The following is an 18,236-nucleotide window of genomic DNA, read 5'->3' as shown; positions in this document are numbered from 1 at the left end:
AACAGTGTTCTTGCTTGACCACAGCCGCTGCTGCTATCAAACGCTGCAATCGAACATATTGTTTTACTCTACGGTTTCAGCTTTATTTAGGAGGGGTGACTTTTGACACAGATGCGCGATGAGGCGAAAGCCTCTATCGAGCGGTGGTCCAAGGCCCTCCATTACGGCACCTCTTTACCCGATAGCGTAAGCTGCCCACCAGCATATAAAGCACCTTTCTAACCTAGCCCTACGAATGTGTCTGCGTTTCGTAGGGATAACATAAATGCAAGGGTTGTGGCAGGTTGATTGTGATATCACCTTGCCATATGAAATGAGAGGCCCGAGTTGGCAGCTCCTGCCAAACGCAATATCAGGAAGCCCTACGTCCAGTTAGGGCTCGGCCATGCCAGCTGCCAGCTACTGCCTCCTACGACTTCTTCGCTCTTCGGACACGCAAAGGCAGGCACGAACAGGCACGGCGAAATGGCGAGAGTGCGGCCAATGTAGCTGTCGTTGTAGAAAACCAGAATACGCTCTACGATGTACCCAGAAATGTGGCGCAATAAACACAATCACAATCAGTTTTCTTTCCCTACTCGAGTTTTACTTTACGTCTACTGTTGTGTCGTTTAAGACATATGTAAGGGCAGAGAAGGGGCATTTGTATACGGTCATGCATTGCCCCAGTCTTATGTAACATCGTTTTATCTTGTGTTGACAGAGCAATTTATGCATCCCTTAATGGTTCAGGTTTTAAAATATTTAGGTATGTTGATTTCTTAGTCATTTTGAATAAGGGCGCTGCAGTGATTCAATGTGTGGAACGCGTCCTTTCTATTTTTAGGATACAAAGAAAAGGACTTACTTTACCCATGCACTATCTGTGGACAAAAAGTTGCAGTTTCTAGATTTAAATATAAAAATTTGTGTTAGGGAAGTGTGCTGGAAGTATTTTCCCAGGGCTAAAAAAGAGGTATTTCCATATGGTTCAGCCCATTCAAAGACTTAAAAGAGCAACAGCTTCCCATTGTTTGGAGTCGGCCCTGTTAAAATCATGTGAACATATTGTAACAGTACAGAAGAAGATGAACTTAGAACACAAGTGAAGGAGAAACAAGTTGAGAAAAAAGACTCTCGTGCTCAGCGCTCCGCTTGTCGGAGCGCTTGTTCAACGCTCGGACGTCTTACCCCCGTCGCAACAAATTGGTGGTCAGATGCTGGGTATGACTACTGTTACGTTTCTCCACCGACAAGTGGGACAGCTGACGCGGCCACCGCATAGCAACAGGCAGAACCGCGAGCGGATCGGCCATTTCGACGCCGTTCATCGGCCGCGCAACGCTTCCTCCCGCCGACAAGTCTCAGCGTGTTCCTGCCACGCGCCAAATGTGTGTGCGTGCGTGTGTGTGCACAAGCTGGCCAAGCCTGGAGATCGAGGGAAAGTGCGTCGCCCTCTCCTGTCTGCAGGAGGTGGAGGAGATGAGGTCGGAACACCTGCGATTGAGTCATTCGTCGTGAACCAACATGTTTGGCTCTCCCTTTCCTGTGTGGGTTTACCCTTTCCCTGTGAACTGGAAAAACTATAAAAAGCAGCGGCCGACTCCGCTGAGAGAGAGACTACTTTGACGCGCCGTTGGCACGACGCTAGACACCAGCTGTGTGAGAGTGTCTGTAATCTCTCCGGGTCAGCTTCACTGCCCGTTTCTTCCTGATGTTACAGTAAAGGTTGTTTCGTTAAAAGACGCCTCGTCTTTGCTGGTACCTTTGATGCCGTCCGCCGTCCACGGAGCCGCCAGGCCAACGCTACCGAGGGGCCGCGCGCCGCAGCGGTGCGCTACCCCGGCACTCGCGACCCAAACCTAACAACTGGCGTCAGCGGTGGGTTGAGCACGCGACCCCAAATGTAACAACTGGTAGGCATCGGTGGGACGACCAAGCCGTAACCGTGGTTGGAGGGACGAGCCAGGCGATACCGTCGTCCAACAACTGGTGAACAGCGGAAAGCGGAGAGACGAGGACGACCAAGCAGTGACCGTGGTCGGTGAAACGAGCCAGGCCTGACCGAGGTGCAACATCTGGTGTGAAGAGCGGAGATGTCACAGGCGTGACTCGTGAATCAAAGCAGCTCAGCGGAAAGGCGGGAGCAGTGCAACGAGCCCTGTGTGATGACTGGTTGCCTGCAGCGGAACGACTGCGTTGGATTCTTGGCTGCGAGGTTTGGTGAGTGCGGGACTTTGTTCTACTGAGTTTTGCCAGGCTTTTGTTAAGTAGAGAACAGAGCTGGTAATTGTGTTGTCGTTGTTGCTGGGTTAAGTGCAGCAAGGCAATAGTGGGCAGTAGAGAAGGCAGCAATCCGAACAGCCATGGGTTTGGATTTGAAGTCGTTGCGCAAACCGAAATTGCTGGAGCTTGCGGAGGAGTTGGGTCTGGATTTGTCAGACAAACTCAGAAAACCAGAAGTGTTAAAGGCTATTCTTGAGTTGGAAGCTGAAGATGACGAGCTTTTGGAATGCCTTGAGATCATTGACGAACGTCAAGAGGATCGTGTGCGTAGGGAACGTCACGAGAAAGAGGACGCCCTCGTAAGGAAACTGATCCAGCTGGAGATTTCAGCACATCGAATGAGCGTGGAAAAGTTTGACGCTTTCAGTGCCATTCAGCGTAACGGTTCGATACCGCGAGACGGTACGCCACCATTCCTCATCGCCGAGGATATGGTAGATTATTTGGCAGACTTCGAGAATGTCTGTAGAAGTAAACGTTTCGAGCGAGATAGTTGGGCGCAGAAGTTGGTAGCTCTTCTCTCCGCTGAAGCGTCGGAAGAAATGAAGCGATTAGTTGGCGACCGGTTGCAAAATTACGATGAACTAAAAGAGTCATTGCTGATACGATATCAGATAACGCCTCATGATCTTCGGAAGAGATATGAGAGCGAGAAACATTGTGACAAGTCATACTTTGATTTGGCCTATCAGTTGAAAGCCGCTGTAAGTGAATGGCTAGACAGTGCGGAAATTCCGAAGCAAATCGAACTTGCACCGGAGTGTGAGACACAGCTTGGGGAAGCGGCCGAGCAACGTGACCGCAGTAGTGAGCCGACCGATTCTCGAACAGAAGAGCATCGTGTTACCTTGGTCGAGCCACTAGCTGAGACGGTTAGCACATGCTTAATCGGCGGGAAGTCCGAAGTGACGCCGTTAAGCGAGGTGAACTGCACGCCGACCCAAGTAGCTGTAGGAGATACAGTTCCATCAAATGAGAGTGGGGAACTGGTAGTAACTGAACCGTCTCTCGAGTCGAAAGCAGAAGCTTGTGTACAGCGCGACGGAGATGGAAATCAGCTAGGAAATGAGAAAATTTCGGTTTCCGAAATCAGCTGTGTCGTAGAGCAGGGCACGCAGAAAAACGAAGTGCCGATCTGGGAAACTGCGCAGCCCGCGAGTTGTGATCAGCCAGGGCAGACCGACGAGGAGTGCGCGTCCGCTGTAGAGAGCGAGACTTGCGAAGGCGACAGTGAACGACCAGAGCAAAGTCAGAATCGTTCGTGCCCTGATACCACGCTAGGTTGCATTCGCGAAAGCAACCCCAGTGCGAACGCGGACGTAGCACACATGACCCTCACGCTATCCGAAGCGCCCCAGCTGTCGAATGAGCTTGATCGTGCGCCGGTTAGCGCTGAACAATGCGGCTCATCGGAGGACCCGTGTAACGTGAGTGGCGAGTCAGAGGAAATGCCTAGCTTGAGGGCTGGCATAAGCGGTTGTTCGGATTTGACTGAAAGTGAGTCATGCGATGCAGCCGCGGCGCCGCCAGAGGAAATGCCTAGCTTGAGGGCTGGCGTGAGCAGTTGTCGTTCGGACTTGACGGAAAGTGAGTCATGCGCTGCTGGCCGCGATGCAGACGCGGCGCCGCACTTTGACCACTCAGACGACACCGGTGTCCTACTAGCTCCGGTTACCGCTAGCTTGCCAGAGCTCGCGCCGAAAGAAAGTAGGACTAGAGTATTCAAGTGCTGCCACCGAAAAACGCGGAAGGGCAGGCACGAGAAAGATTGCTGCCGTCGTAAGGAGAGCAAGCTCAAACGGTTGCAAAAAGAAAGCAGAAGGCTAGTATTCCAGCGCTGCCGACGGAAAACGCGAAAGGGCAGGCGCGAGAAAGAATGCTGCCATCGTAAGGAGAGCAAACTCAAACGATTGCAGAAAGAAAGCAGAAGGCTAGTATTCCCGCGCTGCCGACGAAAAACGCGGAAAGGCAGGCGCGAGAAAGAACGCTGCCATCGTAAGGAGAGCAAACTGAAACGGTTGCAAAAAGAAAGCAGAAAGCCTGTGTTTCAGTGCTGCCGCAGAAAAAAGCGGAAAGGCAGGCGAGAGAAAGAATGGAGCAAGTGTAAGCTATCGCGAAAGAGAAAGCGACTATCCCAAAGGCACAAATGCGCCCGTGCCCAGAAAATGCGTGACTGGTGCGCAACACGTAAGGAGAGGGATAGGTTGTTCCGAAATGTGAGTGATTCATGCTCATGTGTTTCTTCGCACAGAAACAGGAAGGTACGGTTGTTCCGAGAAACGGACAGCCGAAGCTTTAGTGAAAAGGGTGATCTCAACGGTAATGCCGATGGCTTAAGTCGGAGCCCATAACATGAGAAGAAGCCCCAGTTTTCACTTCTTGGTGTTTTTCTTCCTGGCATAGGATTTTGAACATTTGTATTGTATTATCTTTGTTTGAAATGCTGTTTTGAAAATGCGATTTTCAAATTTGTGGACGCGTTCCAAGTGCTGCTAGGCTGCCCTTTAATGTAGATGGGGGCATAGGAGGGAAATAGTCTGGCAAAACTTGGTGAAGTTCGTGCCGTGCTTGCTGGCTGACCAGTTGAGTTTTTAGCGTGGTTGTGATGTTGTGGGTTGTCAGAAATCTCTCCTGAAGACAAGTTGCAGAGTGCCTTGGAATCCCGGACTCGCCAAGGACTTCTTCAGGCCGTTTGAGCTCAAGAGAAGCTGAGTTGGGCGACCCCGGTTAGCAGCAACATCCCGATCCCTCCGGACAGCGGATGCAGTCCCCTGCCCTTCGGGATCTCCCTTCCCCGGCGGGGCAGTCTGTTACGTTTCTCCACCGACAAGTGGGACAGCTGACGCGGCCACCGCATAGCAACAGGCAGAACCGCGAGCGGATCGGCCATTTCGACGCCGTTCATCGACCGCGCAACGCTTCCTCCCGCCGACAAGTCTCAGCGTGTTCCTGCCACGCGCCAAATGTGTGTGCGTGCGTGTGTGTGCACAAGCTGGTCAAGCCTGGAGATCGAGGGAAAGTGCGTCGCCCTCTCCTGTCTGCAGGAGGTGGAGGAGATGAGGTCGGAACACCTGCGATTGAGTCATTCGTCGTGAACCAACATGTTTGGCTCTCCCTTTCCTGTGTGGGTTTACCCTTTCCCTGTGAACTGGAAAAACTATAAAAAGCAGCGGCCGACTCCGCTGAGAGAGAGACTACTTTGACGCGCCGTTGGCACGACGCTAGACACCAGCTGTGTGAGAGTGTCTGTAATCTCTCCGGGTCAGCTTCACTGCCCGTTTCTTCCTGATGTTACAGTAAAGGTTGTTTCGTTAAAAGACGCCTCGTCTTTGCTGGTACCTTTGATGCCGTCCGCCGTCCACGGAGCCGCCAGGCCAACGCTACCGAGGGGCCGCGCGCCGCAGCGGTACGCTTCCCAGGCGCTCGCGAACCTCAAACGTAACACTACCCTCAAGACGCATCCTCACCCGCTGGAGCTTCGTCGGAGCCGTCGCCTCGCTGGTCTCCCACCCTTCTCAGCAAGAATGCAGCAGACTACCCAGCAGCCCCGAACATCAACACGGGACACTACCCCCGTCTCGCGATGTGCCGCCGACCACCACGAATGCGACGCTACCGTTTCGCGAGCCTCGTTCCTTTGCCGGCCAAGCAGGGGAAGATGTTGATGACTGGCTCACTCATTATAAACGTGTGAGTCGCTATAACCGGTGGGATTCAGTGGCTAAACTAGCCAATGTGGAACTTGGACAACTTGGGAAAGTTTTGTCGAAGCAATCAAGGAATGTTTTGGTGACCTAGCTGCAAAGAAGAAACAGGCTGAGCAGACACTTGCTCAGAAGGCCGAGGCAGCCGGAGAAACTTGAACCGCCTCTTCAAGTTTTGCAAGACCGCCGACAGCAGGATGACAAAAGACGATAAAGTAAGCCATCTGCTCAAGGGCATTGCGGAAGATGTCTACCGCATCCTCATTTCCAAGGAAAACTTGAGTTCGGTCTCTGACGTGATCTGGCACTGCCGAACATTCGAGGCCCTAAAGACTCGCCGTATTACACCGAAATTTGGACGGTTCGCAAATGTCACTACAGTGGCTAGTATTGAAGAATCGCCATCTCAAAGTCTCCTGTGCGCCATCCGTGAAATGTTTCGAGGTGAGACGTCACGACGTGAGCAGCTTGCCCGGCCCAATGGCTTCGGAGGCTTCCAATGGCTTCCAAACTATGGGGTTACGCGCCCGCCGATGTCAACGAATGTCACCGACTTTGCCTGCCGCGAAGACCTATACACTCCGCGACCAAGACCAGAAAAGAGTTTCCAACAATTCTCTGCCATCGCACTTACTCCAGTCGTACATCGCGCCGACCGCCGGACAACTACATCGTCCCGGAATCACCATCTAGATATTCGTCGCGGCCTACCATGCAGGAACCCGCTGACACGCAACTTTTTGACCGACCTTTTCAGTGTGCTATCGGTGTGATGTCGCGGGCCACATTTCTCCCTACTGCAAGCGGCGCGCATCGTTGCGGAATCCTCTGACGGTATCGAACCGAGGAACCGTCCAGCCCTACATCGACAGCTATCGGCCAGAACGTCCCGCCCGGAGGGGCCGTTTTCAAAAAGAAGGGCTTCGCAACCATTCGCCAGCGTCTGATCGTAGTGTGACACCACCTCCGTCATTTCGTGTGCGCCGCTCCCCGTCTCCATGGCGCCGATCTCCGCCACCAATGACGGAAAACTAGCCAGCGTGGCCAAAGGAGGTGAGGTCGCTGGATATGCTGCGGTGATACCTATTATTCCTTCGTCTGTGTGCATGTTAAAGGACAAGGTCAATGTGATTGTTTATGGTTTGCCAACAATGGCGTTGGTAGACACTGGTGCTACAGTTTCAGTAATAAGTTTAGATTTTAAGAGCCTTTTGAAGAACAAAGTTATGCGTGTTTGGGACAAAACTGCAAATGTTTATGGAGTAAGTGGAGAGTTATTGTATCCGGTTGGGATATGCAGCGTTAAAGCTTCTTTGGGGGCACAGTATTTCCGGCGGAGTTTGCAGTACTGCCCCGATCTACACACGACGTAATCTTGGGAATTGACTTCCTGCGTATGTGCTGCGCTATAGTTGATTGTCGAACGGGAGAGATAAGTGTTAGTAGTTCTCTTCCTCGTGAACTTTTTGAAGAGACGTCCAATTATCAAGACATTTTGTGTGTGTGATGAAGTCGTCATACCGCCACTTTCTGCAGTGTGTGTCCAGGTGTCGTGCTCCAATGCTATTAACGACTCTTTTGAGGCTACTGTGGCGCCTCTTAATTTACAGTGCGTAAAGAAAAATGCGTTAGTACCGCATTGTTTGGTTCGCGTGAAAGAGGGCCGTACCGTACTGTGGACTATTAATTGCTCATCGGAACCAGTTATTTTTCCAGCGGGCTGCAAACTAGCTTCATGTAGCGCAACTCTCCCGAATTGTGTAGCTGTCGTTGCTCCTTTCATAGACAATCCCGCTACTAACTCCCCTGCTGACGAAAAGCTTCTTCTGATGATCAGCGCATCGTTGAACACCTCACAGCGAGAGATATCGAAGAACCTCTTATCCCAGCACCTACCCGTCTTTGATTTCGCGCAGTCCGACGGCTCGCAACGTTTTCCGCTGTCGCGCGCACGCCACAAGATTGACACGGGATCTGCCAATTCGATCCGTCAAAGGCCGTACCATGTGTCGCCATACGAGCATAATATATTCAACGACAATGTGCAAGACATGAACAGGAAAGTAATACAGGAATCCTGGCTTAGTCTTGAATTCCAAAAAGTGCCGTTTTGGTGAACGTCAAGCGCTGGTTCTCGGGCATCTCGTCGACCGCGATGGAGTTCGGCCAGATCCGCAGAAGACTGTAAGAGTTTCAGCATTCCAACAACCACAGACCTAAAAGAAGCTCCGCAGTTTTCTGGGGCTGTGTTCCTACTTTCTACAATTCATCCCAAGGTTTGCCGACGTCGCCTACCCTCTGACATCCCTTCTACAAAAGGACGTACCTTTCGACTGGACCTCAGATTGTGACGCGTCTTTCCGTCAACTTAAGTTTCTGCTTACGTCACTTCCCATACCACGACACTTCAACCCCTCCGCTCCGACTGAACTCCACACTGATGCAAGTGGGATTGGTGTTGGCGCTGTGCTTTTGCAATGTTCGACAACAGGCGAGCGTGCAATTGCGTATGCAATCTGTTCCCTCAGCAAACCTGAGCGTAACTACTCTTACGGAGCAGGAGTGCCTCGCTGTAGTTTTCGCTGTTCAGCGGTTTCGGTGCTACCTCTATGGACGCCGGTTCACGGTTGTGACGGACCATCATGCCCTGTGTTGGCTTGTCAACCTTCGTGATCCATCTGGTCGTCTGGCACGCTGGGCCCTTCGTCTGCTGGAGTACGACTGCACTGTTTTGTACAAGAGTGGCCGCAAACATACCGATGCAGACTGTCTTTCACGTCTTCCTCTTCCTACGACCTAATGTATGCTTTTGAATTTTATCTAGTCTGCCAGCCTCGCTGTGATACCATAATGTCGACAACTACCAACTAGCCAAGCAAACCACCATGCATGGATATCTAGTCTATCACCTTAACCGCTCCGCCACGATTTCACAAAAAAATTCTCAGAAGCATTGCGGCAGGTGTGGTTCACTGTCGTGTTATTATTCTGTTTCTTTTTCCTTCTCCCCCTTTACGGAAAGCTTCTCAGAATTGTTCCCCTGCAAATATACTCCTTATCAGGACCTTTTGGAATAATAATAATGGTTCACATGAAGGGAAAGGCACAGCATCTGTCACACTTGCACTATGGATACCTGAACCGCGCCGTAAAGGAAGTCAGGAAGGAGGGAGTGAAAGTTGAAAGAGAGAAAGGGGAGCCGTATTGGAGGGCTACGGAGTAACTTCAACCACTTGGTGATCTTTAACGTGCGCAGACATCGCACAGCACAGGACGCCACTTCGTTTCTCCTCCATCGAAACGCAGCCGCCGTGGTCGGGTTCGAACCCGGGAACTCCGGCACAGTAGTCGGGCGTCTTACCACTACACCACCCCGGCGGGGCAACCTTTCGGAATGCAGGTTGCTTCTCAAGAAAGGTGTGTCCGCATTAAAGCTGCTTTAGGTGCCGACAAATCTTTACAGAAACAAACATACACTCGCCCTAATGTTTTGAAAAAGAAATGAGAAGGAAACAAGACGTTTCGGGCCCGTACTGGTCTCTTGATAACATGAAGCGCTGCATGGGACGACAGCGGTTTAAATATGGTTAAAATTGCATAGCGTCCGATTGTAGATCTCTGGAAGATTTCTACGTTGCATTTTAAGAGCATGCCTCGTGTTATGCTCTTAATAGTTTAGTAAGACACTTAACGGGGCAGGTTGGGGCATAGCTGTCAAAAAGTTAGGCGCAACAGAGGAAACTCACAGACAAGATAGGACAGAACTTGCGCTACTTACAGCACTTTATTGGCGTGAACAAATAGCAGTATATATAGCACTGGGAGGGGAAAGGGCATGAACAATATGTGACTGCTCATGCGCGAGATCTCAGTAGTGGCATAAAGAGGTACACAGGTGACTCGGCTGAAACTAAAACATGTCTGAAATCTTGCATTCTTTTTAGAACATCACGATCGAAGGGACGCTAACACATGCCCTCCCATTCTTAATTATATGGCGGGCTTCTATAAGTCCACAAGCCATAGTGTCGTTACTTTTGCAGACTATTCTGTAGTCCTGTAGCCTTGCCTTACAAGCCTGCTTTTCTGTCCCGCAATCCTTGCAGTGGAGCGGCATATTCGAACCTGTACCATTCTTCAGTGACGATTTGTGTTCTCTTAAACGATCATTAATTCACCGCCCCGTTTGTCCGATATAAACTTTTCCAAACGTCAGTGGGATGCTCTACACCACCCCAACCGCACAATTCACAAACGGGTTAACATGCTTCGTTTGACACACTTTTTTTTTCACCATTTTCAGGATCAGTCATTCGGCTCAATGAAGCGAGTTTCCTAGAGGAAGAAAAAACAACGGGAACTTCGTACTTAATTGGCAGCAACATGCTTCAAATTATGTGCAAATTTATGTGAATAAGAAATTACCACTGGTCTGATTCTCTTTTTTTGGAGTTACGTCTTCGTCTCTTGTTCTGTTTCGTTCTGTTTTCACCTTCTCTAATAGCGCTTCGCTCACAGAGCTCACAACCGACGAAGCAAAGCCTGCCTGTGTTAGCTTGCGGATCTGATCGTCAAAGCTTTCTGCGCTTTGTGTCTGCATGACGTTTTTAGAGATGAATCTAAGAACATCGTGGCGATGGCTCGTTTTACTGTCTTGGAATGCGAGGAGTCGGCAACAGTTCCTTACGGGCACGGGGGAAGTACTTCCAGCAGACGCCTTCGTAAGTAATGGTGATGTTAATGTCCAAAAACTGCAGGTTATTTCCCTTTGGAAGCTAAAAAGTAAAATCTAAACAACTCGCGTGATTTTTAAAACCAGCTAAAACATCCTCCACAATCTGAGGGTAAGTCAAAGGTGACTATTTGCTGAGAACAATTAAAGAATCATCTACGTACCTAAAACTCTTCAGAATTGTGTTCTCGTCAAATGCACCGGATAAGGCTTTGTCAATACCCGCAAGAAAAATGTTGCACAGTATCGGTGCCGCGCAAGCCCAATACAAGTTCCATTCGTCTGTAGATAAGCCTGATTCTGAAACGAAACATTCGTGGAACACAGATAAAATTGTAACAGTGAAAGGAAGTTGTCAAGCGATATCCCGTCGGAAATCTGAAAGGCGACCTGGCCGTTTATTTCAATGCATTTAGAGACGGATGCCAGCAACTGTTGTTGTGGGATAGAATAAAACAGCTCGACCCATACCACTGAAAATAAGTATCCAAATGAATCATTGTCGCGCAAGCAAACGGAAGGGCAGCAATGAATCGGTACAAGAGCCCAGGAACCCTTTCAATGTCTCAACCTCAATGCACGGGGTATACTTGCTAAATCGGGGGATATTGAGAGTATTTTACTAGCGCAAAGACCTGAGCATCATAACCGATAGGTGGTCACACGATTAAATTAGCGACTTCGAAGTGACCCCCCCGGCTACCGAATATATCGAAAGGATAGAAGTTCTAGAGGCGGAGGAGTTGCCAAAATGTTAAGAGATACAATGCATGCAATTAGGATGCCTGACATATCTGTTATTGAGTCCATCGTTATTAAAATCTGCTTGAAGGAGCTTAATCTAACTACAGGGCATTTTACACGTCTCCTAGCACTGACACTACTTTTTTGATGAAATGAATTGCTTTTTATGCGAGTGCTCAAAATATTCCAATAACTTACTTTTAGGGGGTGATGTTACATTCCATCAATCGATTGGACTAAAGATTTTCCTGAAGCGTTGTCAAGTTTTGTAGAGCCGTTTGTCGATATCATTCTTTTCCATGACTTAATCCAGCCAGTCAGGCAGCCTACACGTATTCAAAATGGTACCGCCTCTATTTTAGACTTATTTTTTGTATCGGGTGAATTGCTTCTAGTGAACCAAAACTGCAGGTCATGGACGGCATATCAGATCATAAGATAATATGTCTAAACTTATATCTCAACGCCATTACGAATTGCAAGAAAGAAAAGCGTTTATTTCCGAACTTCCCGCGTGCTGATGACATTGGTGTTTTGGACACACTAGCTAGCTCCTTTTCATATTTCACTTCTTGTTAGGAGTCTGATTCATGCTGTGTCAACAGTTTATGGTTAATTTTTAAAAACCTTGCATTGAAATGTGTGAATGAGTATGTGCCACGTAGAGGCAAATTTGTACACAACAGTAATCCACGGATCACTAAAGAAATTGTATGTCTAAAACGGAAAACGAAAAAGATGAGAAAAGCATCTGGCAGTGCCCCTCTGCGGCCGACGTTCTGAAAATTACCGGCATGCGCCAACAGCTAAGAGTTCAATAAGAACAGCAAAATATCACTACCAAATGTATGTATGTATAACTTTATTAGGGAGCCGGCAAAACGCGGTTAAAGCGTCGTGACGCTGGACAAGCGTCTACCCGGGGTTAAGCCCTACTCTGCACTACCTCATTTGGCTCGGTTGTGGTGGGTTGTGAGGCTTGTGCTTTTCGAGCGCACCCCGGGCCTGCTGGACGGCCCATAGACATGTCCTTGTCTGTATTCTGCACAGCACTTTGAAGTTCCGGCGGGTATGTACTGGATGCAGCTTCGGTCAGGAACCTGGCACAGTCCCACATGATGTGCCATTGGTCCCCCGAACCCACTTGACATACACTGCACATATCCCACGTGTAGATGTCTTGGTGGAAGACGTGTAGCACTACCGGGGCTAGGAGTGACCCAGTTTGCATTTGCCTTAGGATGACCGCCTCCTCCCGGGTGAGGCGGCGGCATTGTCCGTCGAGCTAGGCGGTAAAATTTTGTCACTTCCTTGTAACTGGTCATTCGGTCTTTTGTTTCGAACCACCATTCGGAACGGTCCCTCTCGGGGGCACGGAAGGTAAGCGCTTGCGCCGCCGAATGGGCCGTCTCGTTGTGAATCGGTGAGGATGAACAATCTCCCGCGTGCGCCGGGAACCACTCGATGCGGATAGTGTTGCCGCGGTCTTGAAGCTGGAGCTTACTGACGATGGCGGCCGCCGGCGCGCACACTCGCCCCTTGGCAAAGTTGCGCACAGCGTTCCTCGAGTCGCTGAGCACGGTGCGACACTCCGCCTCCGAGATTGCCAGGGCGATGGCAACATCCTCGGCGTCTGTGGCGTCCGTGCACCACACGCTCGCTGCTGTTGTTTTGATGCCGGTAGCCGCCGTAACGGCCACTGCCACGAATCCTTCTCGCTTGTATTCCGCAGCGTCCTAGAACTGGGCGTGCGGGTCCTGGGCGTGTTGCTCGAAGAGGGCTTTGGGCTGCGCCTGCCGCCGTTCTTGGTTGTACTCGGGAGGCATGTTTTTCGGGATGGGGTCCACGTGGATGTGGGCCCACGCCTCATCGCTGATATTGTACGATTGCCGACTGGGAGCTCGGGGATTGTAACCCAGGGACGTCAGTATACTGCGGCCTGCCTTGGCAGTAGAGAGGCGCTTGCGCAGTGAGCTGCGCCTCGGCTGTTTCTTCTAAGGTGTTATGGACGCCGAGCTGCAGGAGCCGAGCCGTACTCATGGTCCCCATTCTTCCCAGCGCCGTCTTGTAAACCCTTCTGATCAGCGTGTTTATCTTTGTCCGGTCAGCGGCCTGCCAGTTGAGGTAGGCCGCAACGTAGGCGATGTTACTGATCACGAACGACTGGACAAGGCGCAGAATACTGTCTTCATGCATGCCTGCCCGTCGTGTCGAGACTCGAAGTATGAGCCGGATAGCGTCCATTGCCTTGGTGGTAATCTTGTTGATGGTCTCGTCGTTGTAGCCGTCCTTGTTTAGTAGCAGGCTCAGGACCTTGATCTTGGGAACTTCGGGGATGCGCTGCCCCGATGCAGCCACGAACTTTATGTGATCGCACTCTCGCGGTGGAGCGCGTTTCCGACCCCGTTGTAATGGTGTGAGACGAACAGCTAGGATTTGGCGGGCGAGCACACTAGGCCTGTGCCGTTAAGGTGTTGCTCGATGGCAGTTACAGCCTCTTGGAGCTGCTGCTCAATGCTGGTGTCGGTGCCGCCTGCCGCCCACAGGGTAATGTCGTCGGCGTAGATCGTATGCCGGACGCCGGTCCCTTCTACTGGCCTCGCTACCCCGATCATGACAAGGTTGAAGAGCAACGGAGAGATCACTTGAACCTTGCAGGGTACCCGTGCTTCCGAGCTTGTGTTCGGGAAACGTAAGGCATCCGGCGTGCAGTTCTACCGTGCGGTTGGTCAAGAGGTCTTGGATGTAATTGTAGCTCTCTACCCCCATGTTGAGTCTCGATACTTGTGCTAATATGGCTGTGTTTGGCTTTGTCGAATGCGCTTTGTAAATCAAGTCCCAGAATTACTTTGCTCTTGTGTCTTGTCGTCGATTATTTCTTGTTTGAGTTGTAGCATGGCGTCTTGTGTGCTGAGTCTGCGCGTGAAGACGATCATCGTATCCGGATATGTCTTCCTTTTCCGGGTACTCCTGCCACCGGTTGGCAAACACGTGCTCTAGCACCTTGCCCACGCAGGACGTGAGCGAGGTGGGACGCAAGTGACCGATGTCCGATGGCTTGCCCGGTTTCGGGATTAGGATTGTTCTTGCCGTTTTCCCCTGTCGGGGGAGCTTGCCCGAACGCCAGCATTTGTAGTAGTGGGTTAGGTTCTCGATCGATGCATAGTGGAGGTTGCGTAGCATCTTGTTGGTAATAAGATCGGGGCCGGCTGCTGAGCGGGTGTTGAGCTCGTGCAGCGCTACCCGTACCTCTGACATGGTAATGTCTCGGTCGAGCCACGCGTTCGGCAGCAGCCCGTATGGCGGGTGGGTTTCCGTTGGCGTGTGTGGCAGATACTTGGCTTCCAGGGCCTTGATAACGACGTCTTTTCTTTATTGTTGTGCGGCGGTGTGTAGGAGGCAGGCCAGGCCATCGCGCTGGTGTGACTTGGTCTTAGTTTCGTTTAGGAGGTGCCGAAATAGATTCCATGTGCAACCACGATGTAGTTGCCCGTCAGCTCGGTTGCAGATTTCTTCCCTCTGCTGACGGCACAGGACCGTGCAGTGATGTTTAAGTCGGCCATCTTTTTTCTCAATTTGCGATTCAGCCGTTGCTGCTTCTAGCGCGCTTGTGTCGAACGTTTGGCCTCGATGAGATGGGCCAGACGACTGTCCATAGCTATGATGTCCTCGTCCGTTTCAATGGTCTTGGTGGCCGAGTGCACTGCATCCCGGAGCTCTGCCGAGCAGGTTTCAATGTCTGTGATGTCTTCCGGTGTGGTTGGTCGCCCCTTGCGGAAACCGTCCCAGTTCGCCATTTGTGTGTAATGCTGTTGCCCCGGAATTGATTGGGAATCGTAATTTCGAGGATGTAGTGGTCACTTACCAGGTCAACGCCGGTGATGCGCCATGTTACGTTGCATGTGTGGTCGTTCTTGATGAATGTAAGGTCTGGTGTGGTGTCTTGTGCTACGGAATTGCCGGTTCGGGTAGGATGATTGGGATCCGTGATCAGGGTACAGTCGTGGTCCAGGGTATCGTGTAGTAGGTCCCGTCCCTTTGCCGTGTTTTTCATGTAACCCCACGCTGGATGGGAGGCGTTGAAGTCTCCTCCAATCAGCAAAGTGTTTCCTTTGGCCTGGGTGCTGGCTGTGTGTCGCAGGGTCTTGAATTTCTGTGTTTGGTGCATGGGGTTACTTTATATGTTACCTATGAACAGACTGTCTTTCCGTTGTTTGCTTGGAATGATTTCGGTGAAGCTGTATTCCACCCTGCTGCGGACGTGTCTGAGTTGATTTTCAATGAACGTGAGCCCTTTGCGGACGAAGGTGCAGTGAATCCCTCCACTGGGCTAACGTGAGCGCGATACCCAGCGAGGGTTGGGTTCGCCGTCGCCGTTTCTTGCAGCAGATTGATCTCAGGTTTCTTGGTTAATGGCCCGGCGGGGTGGTGCAGTGGTAAGACGCCCAACTACTGTGCCGGAGTTCCCGGGTTCGAACCCGACCACGGCGGCTGCGTTTCGATGGAGGCGAAACGAATTGGCGTCCGTGTGCTGTGCGATGTCAGCGCACGTTAAAGATCCCCAGGTGGTCGAAATTACTCCGTAGCCCTCCACTACGGCTCCCCTTTCTCTCTATCCACTTTCACTCCCACCTTCATCCCTTCCCTTACGGCGCGGTTCAGGTGTCCACAGACCAAGTGTGACAGCTACTGCGCCTTTCCCTTCCTATGAACCAACCAACCTTCTTGGTTACCGTGGTGATGTGTTGTTGGAGCACTGCTCTCTGCTGTGGCAGTTCCACTGCCAGACCGTAAGGCCCGGTAGCGATCCTATTGTGGCTTGGAAATCGGGCATGATTGTGATGGAGTTGAGGCTTGCGTCTGTTTTTGCAGATATGGGTGGTTTGCAAATTGCGCAGCAAGGATGGGGCTGCATACTATGGGCTTGAGGATTTTTTCAATGAAGTCGAAGCGCTCCTGTATGGTTCCGTAGGACGTGGTGATTAGTTCCTTCAGCCGCGCCGGGCGGTGGTCAGTGACTGCAGCCGTGTCGGTGTAGGTGTTGGTGAGCGCTTCAATTTTGGTTTCGAGCTGAGTTTTCAATTGGGTTAGGTCCTTATGATGTCGTAATGAGGTGCGCGCTCGTTTATCGGGGGTTGGGTCAGTGATTTTCTCCCCTTTGGGCTCGTCGTGTGATATGTCCATTGATTGTGTACCTTGTAGGGTGATGGCGTGTCGGTGTTCTCGGGGATAACGGAGGGTGTGTCACGGGTGACTGAGCTGAGCCAATGGTTGGCTGAGATCGCCGTGCTTGTAGTTCTTTCTTGACGTCGGCTAGCTCTTGGGTAAGCCGGCGTGTGGTTTCCAACAGAGTCGCGTTGGCGACACGGAGTTGTTCGAGTTCCTTGCGCCCGACTACTGTCCGGAATTGCCGGGTTCGAACCCGACCTCGGCGGCAGCGTTACGGTGGAGGCGAAACGAAGAGGCGTCCATGTGCTGTGCGATGTCAGCGCACGTTAAAGATCCCCAGGTGGTCGAAATTACTCCGTAGCCCTCCACTACAGCTCCTCTTTCTCTTTTTTCACTGTAACTCCCACCTTCCTCCCTTCCCCTACGGCGCGGTTCAGGTGTCCACAGACAACAAGTGAGACAGTTACCGCGCCTTTCCCTTCCAGTGAACCAATTATTATTATTAACCCTTCCAGTGAACCAATTATTATTATTATTATTATTATTATTATTATTAGGGGCTAGTAGTCAATTCCTGCCAGCTGCTCTGTGTGCTTCGGCCAGTAGTGGCGCTCTTAGAGCTTGCGTTGCTGCTTTTAACTTCGCCCTTCGCTGCGTCCGCCCAACTGATTCTGTCACGGGAGCGCGAACGCTTTGCGTCGCGTCTGTTCCTGTGAGATGAGTCACGGCCACGCGACGCGCTGCGCGACGCTCTTCGGGATTCGGTATGGGAAGCACTGCGCGAGTGAGAGCGTCCGAGAGGTGGAACATGTTGTGGTGGTGGTGGTGAAAAACTTTATTTAGTGGAGCCGCGAAATACTCGTTACAAGGGCTGGGCCGGCTCCTGATCACGGGTGGTGGCCAGCAGGCAGTGCCTGACGGCGACCGCTTCAGCCCAGGCGACCAGTCTCCTTTGTGGAGCCGGTTCTGAGCTGGAGACCGCGATCTCCCAAGCCTCGTTGTCCGTAAGGCGCCATTCGGCCGGTGGTTGAAACTCCGGGCATCTGAACATAATATGTTCGAATGTAGCTCTCGGGGCCTCGCAGAGGGAACATACGGACTGATGAGTAGAGGGGGAGAAGAGTGCCAGCAGTGCTGGGGAGGGAAAGGTGCGGGCTTGAAGGTGTCTCCATGTTATTTGTTGTGGTTTAGTTAAGGAGGGGTGTGGGGGAGGGTAGTGAAGTCTTTCAGACCGGTAGTGTAGTGTAATGTCGTTGTAGGTGATCAGCCGATCTCTGGCACTGCCTAGGTCCTCGGTATCTGTTGCTCGGTCGACGTATGCTCGAGCAGCAGAATTGGCCGCTTCGTTACCGGGGTTGCCGGAATGGGCTGGTACCCAGACAAGGTCTATGGGTCGGGGTGTTTGAACGTTGGTAGTTAAGATTTTGTGAGAGGCAGCATGTAGCTGGCCTCGGGCGAAATTTTGTATGGCAGTTTTAGAATCGCTGAGGATAAGGGTGGCAGTGGAAGAGACTATCGCGATGGCTATAGCGGATTCTTCCGCTTCTACGGACGTTCGGGTAATGATAGAGGCTGATGTGATGTGTTCGAAGCGGCTGGATACCGCGCATATCGCATAAGCT

At 51.4% G+C, this 18,236-nt stretch overlaps 1 protein-coding gene across 3 annotated transcripts in view; it reads left to right on the top strand.

Moving 5' to 3' along the window:
• The window catches only part of LOC146194707 (uncharacterized), a 116,414-nt gene that overhangs the window by 67,013 nt on the left and 31,165 nt on the right, over positions 1–18,236 (top strand). For 2 of the 3 annotated variants that reach the window (XM_084596100.1, XM_084596101.1), the window contains one exon: positions 10,273–10,405. The exons of the other annotated variant lie outside the window; for it this stretch is intronic. In XM_084596100.1, the coding sequence (XP_084452226.1) occupies positions 10,273–10,382 (110 nt within the window). In that variant the 3' untranslated portion in view covers positions 10,383–10,405. Of the gene's footprint in view, positions 1–10,272; positions 10,406–18,236 lie in introns of those variants that run through there. 3 annotated transcript variants of the gene reach the window in all.

This window comes from Amblyomma maculatum, chromosome 3 (assembly GCF_055883805.1).
Source record: "Amblyomma maculatum isolate TAMU_Amacu chromosome 3, ASM5588380v1, whole genome shotgun sequence".
NCBI lineage: Eukaryota > Metazoa > Arthropoda > Arachnida > Ixodida > Ixodidae > Amblyomma > Amblyomma maculatum.
Note: the sequence above shows the minus strand (reverse complement) of the source record. Positions and strands in the feature narration are given on the sequence as shown.